This window comes from Cebus imitator, unplaced genomic scaffold (assembly GCF_001604975.1).
Source record: "Cebus imitator isolate Cc_AM_T3 unplaced genomic scaffold, Cebus_imitator-1.0 Scaffold563, whole genome shotgun sequence".
Lineage (NCBI taxonomy): Eukaryota > Metazoa > Chordata > Mammalia > Primates > Cebidae > Cebus > Cebus imitator.
This window is the reverse complement of record NW_016107878.1, coordinates 1,118,034-1,131,207: the sequence shown is the minus strand read 5'-3', so window position 1 is coordinate 1,131,207 and position 13,174 is coordinate 1,118,034. Positions and strand designations below refer to the sequence as shown.

The 13,174-nt window shown below is 53.6% G+C and overlaps 1 protein-coding gene across 9 annotated transcripts in view; it reads left to right on the top strand.

Moving 5' to 3' along the window:
- SHANK2 (SH3 and multiple ankyrin repeat domains 2) overlaps positions 1–13,174 on the top strand; it is a 688,443-nt gene that overhangs the window by 107,283 nt on the left and 567,986 nt on the right. For all 9 annotated transcript variants that reach the window (XM_037733995.1, XM_037734000.1, XM_017515880.2 and 6 more), the window contains exon 3: positions 2,859–3,077. In XM_037733995.1, the coding sequence (XP_037589923.1) occupies positions 2,871–3,077 (207 nt within the window). In that variant the 5' untranslated portion in view covers positions 2,859–2,870. The remainder of the gene's footprint in view (positions 1–2,858; positions 3,078–13,174) is intronic.

Genomic DNA, 13,174 nt, shown 5'->3' with positions numbered 1-13,174 from the left:
TTCTCTCCCTTCCTCTCCCTCCCTCCCTCCTTTCTTTCCTCCTTTCTTTCCTTCTTCCCTTTTCTCCCTCCCTCCCTTCTTTCCTCACTCTCGCCTGCCCACACAGCCGTCTGTCCTCCATCCATCCATCTCCCTCCCCTCCTCCCTTTCTTCCAATCCCTTCTCCCTGCATGGGAGAAATTCCTTTTCCTACTACCCTCCTGGGTTCTCTATCTGGGGCCCTGAAATTGAGTTGACGTAAGACAGAGTCACAAGAGACAGGTTGTGAACTCATGCGGCACCCGTCTGCGAAGAGGTCTCAAAAGGTGGCTAGAGCTTGGGCTTGGATAGCGCCTCAGCGCGGGAGGAGAACCTCTGTAGAGAAGGGACAAGACAAAGGGCAAGGACTGTGAGTTCCTGGAGGGCACACTGTGGGGCGGCAGGTCCCTAGGAAGGAAGCGCAGCGGAAGGCTGGTCTGTTGGTAAAGTCGGCTCCATAGGTTCCTCCAGGGCGGGGCTGACAAGGGTCTAAAGCTGTCTCCAGTGATGAAGTTCTGTCCTTCCTGGTGTGGTGGGGGTGGGCACTCCCTGTGAATTTACATCTTGCTTTGAGGCACACAAGCGGCGGGGAAGGCAGCGGGCTGTTCCCACACCTGCTTCTCCATCATCTTCAGCTCAGGATGGTCCTTATGCCCAGGTGGCATATTTTGGGGCGGCCTCTTCTGCCCCCTGCACTTCTGCCCTCCTTTCTTGCTCCTTGTGAATGATTTCCAACCAAGAGTATAATATGGCAAACTTCTGTGTCCTCAGCGGCATCGAGTTTGACATTGCGCCATAGTTGCTGGAACTGCTTTCCGGAGCGCGTGGCTCCACACGCAGCGTGGCCGGCGCCGCCCACCCCGTCTTCCTCCGAGAGGGAACTGCTCTCCTGCGTTGGGCATGTGCCTTTCCGTTGGACTGCTTCGGCGCCATTCGCAGGGTGAAAATCCACGTGTTCCCCGTTCCATCTGTAGGACTCTGGCATCTTTCCAGCCTTTATCTGGAAATGATGGTCTGTGGTTTGACTCCTTGTGCAAATTGCCTTCCTTCTGCACAGTGTTATGTTTTGGGGATCACCCACATGTGGCTTGGGTTCATTCATTGTCACAGCTGTGGATTACATAGGAATGAAGAGGCCACAGCTTGATCAAGTGGTGCCCGGGTGACTGTGCATTTCCACTGGCTGCTTTGGTAGGGAGCGATCTCACGTGTCTTCCCGTGGGCCCGAGGCCTTGCCCTTCTCGGCAGAATGCACCTGGAGGTAGATTTGCTGGTTCAGCATGGCGCCTCCTCCAGCAGGTACCTACGTCCCCATTTCAAGCCAACTTTTATCCAACCCTTTCTGCACTCCTGCCCTGCAGAGGTGGGGGGTGTCACAGATCCGGTCACCAAATAGTGGATGGCTGCTCCCAGAATCCGGTCTGTGTCCTTGTTAAAGGCCTTGGTCAGCCAGGTACGGTGGCTCACACCTGTAATCTCAGCACTTCGGGAGGCCAGCGAAGGCGGATCACGAAGGCAGGAGATCGAGACCATCCTGGCAACGTGGTGAAACCCCGTCTCTACTAAAAATACAAAAACTAGCTGGTCATGGTGGCATGCACCTGTAGTCCCAGCTACTCAGGAGGCTGAGGCAGGAGAATGGCTTGAACCCAGGAGGCAGAGGTTGCAGTGAACCGAGATTGCACCACTGCACTCCAGCTTGGGTGACAGAGTGAGACCATCTCAATAAAAAACAAAAAATCAGTGAATTTATAATGTTTATACATTTCATGTTTTTGCTCCAAATCTGACATATCTACCTGATATCTCCAGATATCTTGGTGTTTGATTCTCCGCGGAGCCTCCAGACCGTGCTGGTCTTCACCAGGCTAGAGAATCCAACACAGCCCCCCGTCACCACCCCGCGCTGGCTCTCCCGTGGTGTTACCAGATAAAATGCAGCGCACCCAGTTCTGCCTGAATTTCAGATGAACAGCAGAGTTTGTTAGTATAAGTATGTCCCATGCAGTTATTTAGGATATGCAAATAATTGGGGCATCGCTCCCTCCCTNAAAAAAAAAAAAAAAAAAAAAAAAGACTTGGTCTAAGGTGGTCATTGGCAACCTGACCTGGCTCTTTGTGGGGTAATTTCTATTGCACTTGGCCTTGAAGAAGCTGTCCTCTCAGCTGCCCTGCCTCCTGGGGACCCCCGAATCTGCTGGCTGCCTCTTGGGGACCCCTGAGTCTGCTGGCTGCAGTCTGCTCATGACTTTGGGTTCTGCTCCCGTCCGGGCCCAGGAGATTCTCTCATCTGTGAGCCTGGCTCTAGTTTTTTGTTCTATTTTTACCCAGGACCTATCATTGCTCTGTGTTTGAAGCAGAGGGGGTCATTACAGCATGAACTTGCTGCCATTCTGACCTGAAGCGGGGGTTTCTTCCTCTCCTGCAACTTTGTCCTCAAAGGGAAACAAAAGGCAGCCCTTTTTCTTACCTGGGGCAGCCCGGACAGCCCCGTGACCCTCTGCTGCATCTTTGTAAGCTGCGGTCATCCCCACGGCTAGCGCAGGTTCCTTTTGAAAGCCGGGTTTCACGGCGCCGGTACCAGACCTTGTGGGGTTTTCCTGGGTCCCGGCTGCCACCTCTGGCTCAGACTCCCCGGAGGAGCAGGTGGTGGCAACTTCTGGCTGCCCTCTGGGATCGGTATGTGTCTACTCACAGGGCCCTCGCCGGCGGTCACACTGGCAGACACGGACTATGACACCCAGCCCACGTGTGTTCCCGTGCCAGCACCCACCGTGACCATAGGTTTTCTCTCATTTTCACATTTCCTCTTCTTTGTCTTCCTTCTCTCCGCCTTGAAGACACAGGCAGCCATGCCGCGCAGTCCGACATCCAGTGAGGACGAGATGGCCCAGAGCTTCTCCGACTACTCCGTGGGGTCGGAGTCAGACAGCTCCAAAGAAGAGACCATCTACGACACGATCCGGGCCACTGCGGAGAAGCCGGGCAGTGCCAGGACAGAGGAGAGCCAGGGCAACACGCTGGTGATCCGCATCGTCATCCATGACCTGCAGCAGACGGTGAGCCCCGTGGTCTGCCCCATGGTTCACATCTGGACGATGTCACCTGTGGCTTGAACACCAGAGTGCCGCTCCGGTCCCTCCCAGACCTGCGGTCGCACTTGCTCCGGGCACACTGTGCTCCTTCCTTGCTCCAGACTCCTGCCCCATCCCCCCAGGCTCCCTGCTTGGACCTGCCTCCACTCCCTGCTGCCTCCTCTCCTTATTGCCACTGTCACTGCCCCTACCTCCATCCACAAACATTCACTGAGCACCTACTATGTGCCAGACATTCAGGCCAGGGGCCCAGAGATGGAAAGGGGTGCTTCGCAACCTCGCAGAGGAAACCCAGGTGGCAGGTGCACCCATAGCTGGCTTCTAGCAAGAAGTGCAGGAGGCTCTCAGGCCTGGCTCTGCTTTTCCCTGGTGCCTGACTCCACCACACCAGAGGCCCAGTGTCCCATGCTCCCCCACTTCCAGGGGGTGCAGCTCTGAGCACCCCTCCCCATGTGGCTGCTGTCCTCCTCCTCCTGTCCCTCCAGCCCTGGGCCCAGTGTCGTTCTTGTGACCCCCAGAGCCCTCAGGCTGTCCTGGCCCATGCGGGCTGTGCCCTGAACGTCTATCCTTATTCCTGGGGGTCCCTGTGGTTGGGTTTGCCTCCCGCTAGGAGATTGGCCCCTGGGGACTGGGCTTTGCGTACAGGGGACCTCCGTGTGCAGAGGATGGAGTGTGGCTTCATCTGCTGTCCAATCCGCCAGAGCACGCTGGGGGCCAGGTGCCCAGCCCCGTTCCCTCTTGCTCATGGCGGGGCCTGTGCTGCATGTGGACTCAAATAGGAGGCATGGGACAGAGCCGGAAGCATGGGGCAGACATGATGGCTGTGGACAGGCACCTCCTCAGGTTGGCCTGAGACCATTTCACATGCCATCTGTCCCCTGGGGAGTGTGGGCGGTGGTGGCAGTAGTGGGGCAGGTGGTCTGAAGCCCTTTTGCTGTGGAGTAGACATCTTGGACACCGAAGAGTTAGGACTCAGAGGGGCATCGGGGGGAGGCCCCTGACGGGCTTCATCTGTGCTTTCTAGAAGGCTCTCCCGGTACCCCAGTGAGCTGGGAGGACCCTTCTCATCTTAGCTCTGGGTGAAAGGAATGGGGAGAGGTGGGCTGCTGGTGTCGGCTGCTGCAGGTGCTTGAGGATGCGAGTCCCATGCTCTGCGTCCGCCGCAGCTTCTGAGGATGGTCACCCGGCCCCAGCCACGATGGGCAAGAGGGTCTAAGTGCTGGAGGTTGGGAAGCCTTGTGCTGCCCACTGGCTGAGTGTTGCTGGTGCCTCGGTGCATGCCCAGGTCCTGGCTCCTGGCACTGTGGAGGGGCTGAGATGCCCTGGGTTTAGCACCTCCCAGGGCTTGGTCCTCAGGGAGGGCTAAATGTGTGTCTCCTCTTTCCCCCTTGCCAGCAGCTTGCAGCCCAGCAGGGACCCTCTGCTTAGCCCCTCCCCAGCCCTGCTCCCTCTGGGAGAGACGTGAGCCGGGCTGAGGGGCTGATGTGCTGACACATTCCCTCTAGGAATGAGATCAGCCACGTGGCTTCGCCGTCCGGGTCAAGCGTGTCCTGCAGCCTGGGACAGCTTTGACTGCAGCCTAACACAAATGTGTGAACTCTCTGAAAACATTCTGAGGGTTTTCTTGCAACTTTTTATCTCCTCTTTAGGACATCATTTCTCTTTAGTGTTAGTGTATTTCATGTGTAGCTGAAGACAGTTATTCTTCCAGTGTGGCCCAGGGAAGTCAAAAGATTTGACACCCGTGGAGGGGAAGCTCAGGGTGGCCTGATGCCCAGAGCTAATCCAGCCATGCCATGGGCCCAGGGGCTGCCCTGGCAGTACAAAGGCTGTCAGGAGGATAAGCTGGTGTTTTGGGGTTCCTTCTGTGTTATTTAATGCCTCTTATAACAGCTGTAAATTCTGGTTATAAAAAGTTCAAGTATGGCAGGAAAGCACAAATGCTGGGCTTAGCAATGATGGTCCCATCATCAACACTTGCTCACCCCATTCCGACACGCCCCTCCGCGGGATTACAGGCCATGGGTGGATGTGCATATGGTTAGAAATACTGGGGTAAGTGTCAGCTCAGAACACACGCTTATTAAGAAGTGAGCATCGTCCATGTTACTTTATTTGACTGTAAGAGGAGAGAAAGATGGTGAAGGAAATGCTTTTTCTTTGTCACAAGAGACTTTTTCCATCCAAATCTGTGAGGTTGAAAGAAGCGATTATGAAACCCTGGAAGGCAGGAATTTTTGTTTTTTTTATTACAGATTTTTTCCCCTTCTCACTGTGCCCTTTTCCTATATTGCTTAGGGGGAAATTAAGCTCACTGCTATGGTAAAAGGCCTTTAAATCTCAGGCACTTAACACACAGATGACTTATTTTTTTCTCTCTTCTCAGTCCACCTGGGTTGGCAGGAGGAAGAGGTGGGAAGTTCTGATCTATACAGACATTCAGGGACCCAGGCTCCTTCCATTCGATAGCTGGGCTATTTCCTAGAGCTTGGAAACCTCCACGGGGTCCTCTGTGTCTGCCCAGAAGTGGAGAGAGGGAAGAGACAGAACTTGTAGGACACATCACCTTCCCTGGCTTCCTGAGGAGGTTGCCTCTGATTGCAGAGCAGGCTGGGAAATGCTGTGGTTGTCTGAGCCCAGGAAGAAGAGGGCATCCGTTTGGTAAATGAGGAGCTGGTTATGTGTGCATGGGTGCATGCACGTCTGCGCACAAGCACTCCCCACAACCTCCTGAGTCTTGTTGGGCGTGGACAGTGACTTGTGCACACTGCCGCTGTCCCTCACACTTACTGTCCACCGTGCCCCCAGGCCCCGGAGCCACGCCGTCTCTCTTGCAAGGGTCAGTGCCATCACCTGCCTTTGCAATGGCCTTTTCTTCGGCAGATCCTTTTTTGGTTGTTGTCTTGCCTTTGATTGGATGGAATTCTTGTTAGGTGGGTTTTCTTAGGAAGAGTTCCTGAGGGCAGTGCTTTCTCAGTGAATGCGTGGTTGATGATCGTTATCGGTGGTACTTGTGTTCTAAAACGTTGCCACAGATGCTGAATGCGTGACTCCTCGGCCGTGGGTCGCAGAGGAAGTGCAGTGTTTCATTCCTGCAAGGCCCCAGTCACATGTTTGACCATAGGTCAAGACACAATCTTATTTTATGTGTGTTGCTGTTTAAAGATGCCTGATGTAATATGCAATGTGGATTTGTTAACATTGAACTCACAGCGCTCTCACACGTGCCTCTCTGACACGTTTTCTCTGTGAGGCTCATCACTGCCTTCTTGCCTTGGGAACAAGCAGACAGCACTTCAGCTCTCTGCTCTCTGTCTCTCTCTTTTTTTTTTTTTTTTTTTTTTTTTTTTTTTGAGATGGAGTCTTGCTCTGTCACCAGGCTGGAGTGCTGTGGTGCAATCTTGGCTCACTGCAAAATCCGCCTCCCAGATTCAAGTGATTCTCCTGTCTCAGCCTCCCGAGTAGCTGGGACTAGAGGCGTGTACCACCACGCCCAGCTAATTTTTGCATTTTTTAGTAGAGTTGAGGTTTCACCATGTTGGCCAGGATGGTCTCAATCTCTTGACTTGGTGATCCTCCCGCCTTGGCCTCCCAGAGTGCTGGGATTACAGGCATGAGTCACCTCGCCCGGCCGGGGGCCCCTCTTAAATGGCAAAATCACCAACACAAAGCACAAACGGAGGGAGAACCGTGGCACTCCGTGGGCTACAGTCGGACACTTGTTTGCAAGATGAGGGCCGGAACGAGAAGTCTGACCACCGTGCCCGGCCTGCCCTGACTTTCCTGAGCCTTTAATTGTTGTGTTTTTAGCTGGACCCGTTCATTCCTTGTAAGTTCTTAATGCACTCCAGCCACGCTCCTTTGACTTCTGTTTCGTTACCTTGTTCACCCTCTCGCGGGAACCCCTGCATCGGGCAACTGAAGCTTTGGCTGCTTTGTGCGAAAAGCATTGATTTTGGGGTTACAAATACATTTTAGCAAGTAGGCGCATCCCTGATACAGAATTCATGAATAATGAGGATTGAGTGTATTTTGAAAATGTCAGCTTGTTCCCTTTGGACTGAAAGCTCTTTTCCTCTGTATTTGTTTTTGTTTTTGAGATGGAATGTCGCTCTGTTGCCCAGGCTGGCGTGCAATACTACGATCTTGGCTCACTACAACCTCCGCCTCCCGGGTTCAGGTGATTCTCCTGCCTTAGCCTCCCAAGTAGCTGGGATTACCGGCACCTGCCACCATGCCGGGCTATTTTTTTGTATTTTTGGTAGAGACTGGGTTTCGCCGTGTTGCCAGGCTGCTCTTGAACTCCTGACCTCAGGTAAACCTCCTGCTTCGGCCTTGCTAAGGGTTGGGATTACAGGCATGAGCCACCATGCCTGACCTCCTCTGTGTTTTTAGGTCACAGTTTCCCGTCTGTGGGGATGTTGTTTGATTGTCTTCTTGCCCTCAACATTGCTTTGGATACATCTGAGGCCACCAATTTTTTTTCCATCTCATAGGTGACATTGGTTTTTTTTTGTTTGTTTTTGTTTTTTGACTAGATTCCTAAAGAAGTGGCTCCCGCTACTAGACCAAGAAGTGTTAGGTGTTGGGCATTCTTGGTTTTTCCTAGAAAAACTTCAGATTCTCTTTAAGGATGTTTTCCTGTATTTTGTTATTTTTTCTGTGTTATTGGTTGGGTCCTTTATTTTAGAAATAGTAATTATTCCTATGTTGGATTTTCCTTGTTCTTACCTGTTATCGTTTCCTCTCATTACTTTAATTGCTTGGCATTTTTGTTTCCTAGTAATGATTTTCTTTCTTCTTTCTTTTTCTATTTATTTATTTATTTATTTGAGACAGAGTCTCCCTCTGTCACCTGGGCTGGAGCACAGTGGTGCGATCTTGGCTCACTGCAACCTCTGCCTCCCGGGTTCAAGTGATTCTCCTGCCTCAGCCTCCTGAGTAGCTGGGATTACAGGCGTGCACCACCACGCCTGGCTAATTTTTTGTATTTTTAATAGAGATGGGGTTTTGCCATGTTGGCCAGGCTGGTCTCGAACTCCCAACCTCAGGTGATCCGCCTCTCACAGTGCTAGGATTACAGGTGTGCACCACCACACCTGGCTAATTTTTTGTATTTTTAATAGAGATGGGGTTTTGCCATGTTGGCCAGGCTGGTCTCGAACTCCCAACCTCAGGTGATCCACCTCTCATAGTGCTAGGATTACAGGTGTGAACCACCACGCCTGGCCTGCCGTGATGTTCTTGAGCCTTTAATTGTCGTATTTTCAGGCGGACCCGTTCTGTCCTTTGTAATTTCTAATTTACTCTAGTCATGCTCTTTCGACTTTTTGTTTGTTCCTATAGCCCCACACTCTCTCCTTTTGAAAACACTCTTTATTTGGTAGGTGTTCTGTCTTATTTTTGTCCTCCCAGGCATAAAGCATTTGTGGGGGTGTTCCTTCTTTTTTTTAATTGCATTTTAGGTTCTGGGGTACATGTGAAGAACATGCAAGATTGTTGCATAGGTACACACATGGCAGTGTGATTTGCTGCCTTCCTCCCCTTCACCTATATCTGGCATTTCTCCCCATGCTATCTCTCCCCAACTCCCCACCCCCTGCTGTCCCTCCCCTAGTTCCCCCCCAGAGACCCCGGTGTGTAGTGCTCCCCTCCCTGTGTCCAGGTGTTCTCATTGTTCAACACCCGCCTATGAGTGAGAACATGCGGTGTTTGATTTTCTGTTCTTGTGTCAGTTTGCTGAGAATGATGGTTTCCAGGTTCATCCATATCCCTACAAAGGACACAAACTCATCGTTTTTGATGGCTGCATAATATTCCTTCTTTTAATTGTGATGTGTTTTCATGCAGCTTGGAGACCGTCTGAGGCTTGCGTGCTGCCTTGCTTCCTCTGGTTCATTTCGTGTCTGTGCTGGGTCCCTGTTGCTTCCCCGACGTTTCTCCCGGCCTGGTCCCGGCTGGCTGTCAGCTTGTGCTTACTGTTGGTTTGCATGGCACACGGGTGGGTTTCACTGGCTCCATCATGTAGTTAGATTTGGCCATCTGTTTGGCTTTGCAGATGAACAGAACTTGGGCTGGGAGGGTGGAGTCCACGTGCAGGGCCTGGCTCCCTGTCTCTCCTGAGACATTGTATTAGCCCATTCTCAGGCTGCTAATAACGACACTGCTGATTACCCGAGTTATTTATTTCTTTATTTTGAGACAGAGTTTCACTGTTGTTGTCCAGGCTGGAGTGCAATGGTGCCGTCTCGGCTCACTGCAGCCTCTCGGGTTCAAGCGATTCACGTGCCTCAGCCTCCCGAGCAGCTGGGATTACAGGCATGCACCACCATGCCTAGCTAGTTTTATATTTTTAGTAGAGACCGAGTTTCTCCATGTTGGTCAGGCTGGTCTCGAACTCCCGACCTCAGGTGATCCACCCGCCTCAGCCTCCCAAAGTAGTGGGATTACAGGTGTGAGCCACCGCACCTGCTCTAATTTATAATGAAAAGCAGGTTTAATGGACTCGCAGTTCCACATGGCTGGGGAGGCCTCACAATTATGGTGGAAAGAGGTTGAGGGGCAGAGTCCCATCGTGTTGTTGTTTGTTTGAGAAGGATTCTTACTCTGTCGCCCAGGCTGGAGTGCAATGGTGCAGTCTTAGCTCACTGCAACCTCTGCCTCCCACCTCCAGATTCAAGTGATTCTCTGGCCTCAACCTCCTGAGTAGCTGGGATTACAGGCACCTGCCACCATGCCCAGATAATTTTTTTTTTTTTTGTATTTTTAGTAGAGATGGGATTTCACCATGTTGGCCAGGCTGGTCTCAAACTCTTGACCTCAGGTGATCTGCCCGCCTCAGCCTCCCAAAGTGCTGGGATTACAGGTGTGAGCTACTGTGCCCTGCCTAAACTGGGTATTTTCTGGGGTGGCTTTTCTATTTTGGGTCCCTTGGCCAGGACTTCTGAGCCCCTGGGTGCAGCATTTCTCAGTGTTAACCTCTCAATGGTAGAGAACCCCGTAACCACCGCCAGAGGACCCATGCTCGGGCTGCGGGGTTTTAGCCATTCGATCCCTTTATTTGCTGTTCTTGCTTATTGATACTAGAGGGAGGGCAGGGGGACTGGGGGAGCGCCCTGTGTGCGTTTCAGACCCCAGGCCCCAGAGTCTGAATCAGGAAGTCAGAGGAAATGGCTCATGTCAGGCACTGACCCTCATGTGATGTGTGTCTAAGGACACCTTCCACCTGTGGGAGCCACACTGGGAGGTGTTTTATGACTTCCCAACATTACCATGTGCCAGGCACTGTGTTACGGCCTCTAGGCGAGTTTCCTGTAGTTCTCTTGCAGCCTTGCAGCAGACAGCACTAAGAGCATCTTTGTTGATGATGGCACACAGTCCAGAGGGTGTGTGTCCCATGAGCTCACACGGAACACAGAATGGAACCTGCAGGTGGAGGAGGTAGAGGGCACCAGCTGCCCCGGGAGCCCCACTGCTCCCTCCTAGTCATGAGGAGGGTTTTGCTTAATCCCAGTTTACAGATGGGAACTGGAGTGTCGGACTCCAGAGCCAGTGAGGGGCAGAGCCAGTGTCCTGGGGGCACCCAGCCTTGTGCCTTGGAACCTGCTGGATGGAAGCCCTGGGATGCTGGCGTTGGGCGTGCCACCAACTGTCTGGTACTGCGCTGATTTGCACCTGCACATCAAATTCGCGGCGGGCAGTCAGCCAGCAGGTAGTGCTGCGTGGGAGCAGCCTGGCCACATTCTTCCTGGCATGGGTCAGAATCACGTCCCTTTCCCCATTCACGCTGTGCTGTTGAGCCTTGGGGTCCCACCTGTCAGGGGCCACAAACACCACTTGTGAAGTGAGACATTGTGGGCTGGTCTCCAACCCAAGGGGTGCCCACAAGGGTCCATTTCTGTTTCCTTTCTCCCGGGTCCACCCTCCTGCCAGTGCTACCCATATTCGGAAGCTCTCATCAGCTGCACAGGAGGAAGGCCCCGGCCATCTCAGCCAGCAAGCTGCTTCCTTGGCAGTGGGGCAAGGGTGTCTGGAGATCAGGGGCCTCCTGCACCCGGCTGGACCCTGCCTCCCTGCCTGTGTGATGCCTTCCTTGACGGGTGACCATCCCTGTGCAGGGCGGGTGCTCCCTCCCCGTGCAGGGCGGGTGCTCCCTCCCCAGCAGCTGTTGTGCCCACTTTGCTGGAGGCATTGGAGACCGGTTGGAGTGACGGATGGAGCCACAGCCCTGCTCCAGGCTGGACTTAACCCACAGCACCTCCTCGTGAAAGCCAGAGCCTCCTCAGGGTTTAGTCTTCTCATGGGAGCCTGGTTGTTTCTGGAACCTTCCAAAGACCACTTTACTTCCCTCTGTTCAAGACAAACAAAGCCCCTGGAGGCCGAAACCAGAAATCCCACGGGTGTGAGCTCTCAGCAACAAAGCAGGCATTGTTCCCACGTGAAATCCCTTGTGGGGCTGAGTCCTCTGTGTAGCCAGGGACACAAGATGGTTCCTGGAACCCTGCCCGGAGGAGCCAGCCAGGAGCTGCCGAGTGAGTCTGCGCCGAGGTCCCAGTGCCCGCCTGCTGGGAGTTGGTGCTGGAGAAGCACCTGGGCTGCCCTCCTCCCCCCAGGTGCAGCCCCTCATCCGCTGCTGTCTGGGCCCACTGCTGCTTCTGGGTGAGTGCTGTTTCTGAGCCTCGCCTTCCAGCGGAACTGAAGCTTTAAGTCTTTGAGTGAGAGCCTCTCGCAGTGCCCATGACCCTTCAGGCACAACTGGAGCCCTCACTTGACTCGTCTTGTGTGGGTGGGCTTCCCTGCCAGGCAGGGAGTGGTGGGGTGGGCTCCGGGCACAGGGAGGGTGCCGTCTCTGCGTCCTCTCAAGCACCTGGTGGTGGAGTGCTGGCACCGGACATTCAGCATGGCCTTTGAAAAAGTGGCATGTGCCAAAATCAATACAGGCTACAGTGAGCTCTGTGATTTCTGGGGGAGCGTGAATGAGGAAGAGGGAAGCACACTGGCCCCATGGCCCGAAGCGGTTTATCGTTTAATCCACAGTGAATGCCATGTTGCAAGTAGAGCGGAGAAGAAAATAGGGTGGGGTTGTGGTGGCCTTTCCCGGTCTCTCCCGGGGTGTGGACGTCGGCACCCCTGTCCGCCTCTCCCCGAGGACTGGCACCAAGTAGATCAGCTGATGCCATCACCCCGAGGGCTGACCCCTGCAACCTGGCCCACCTCCCGGCAGACCCCCGGGAAAATGAATCCCGTTCTGTGCGTGAATCAGTGCTTCCATTTATAAAGCACATGCATATTCAAGTGGGGCGCTCCATTTAGGAAAAAGCATTCCTGCCACCATGCTGACCCCTCAAACACCATGCACTGCCATTCACCTGTCCTCCCCCCACCATGTACAGTCACTCCAAATCCCCACTGCCTTTGCCATGCTGGGACGGCCTGCCCTCTCATCCCGCTGTGCCTGCCTCACCCTGTGCCACACACCTGCTGACGGGGATGTCCTCTCGTCTGTCAGCTGCTTCCATATGGACTCAGATTTCTTTTGTTTTTAGGTTTTTGTTTTTTTCTTTGAGATAGGGTCTTGCTCTGTCACTCAGGCTGGAGTCCAGTGGTGCAGTCATGGTTCACTGCAGCCTTGACACATGGGATGCTCCTGCCTCAGCTCCCCGAGTGCACGTCACCACACCGGGATATTTTTTCCCTTTTAGTAGAGACAGGGTCTCACTATATTGCCCAGACAGGACTCGAACTCCTGGACTCAAGTCATCCTCCCACCTCAGCCTCCCAAAGTGCTGGGATTACAGGCCTGAGCCACCACTCCCTGTCGGATATGCTTGATTACAGCGCGACCTCGGCCCGCCTGCTTATCATTGTGGATTAAAATAGAACCCCAAGAGCAGGGAGGTTTCGCCTCCTCCTCCTCCCAGATTTCACCCCCCCTTTCCTCCTCCTCCTCCAGGATTTCACCCCCCCTTTCCTCCTCCTCCTCCAGGATTTCACCCCCTCTTTCTTCCTCCTCCAGGATTTCACCCCCTCTTTCCTCCTCTTCCAGGATTTCACCCCCCCTT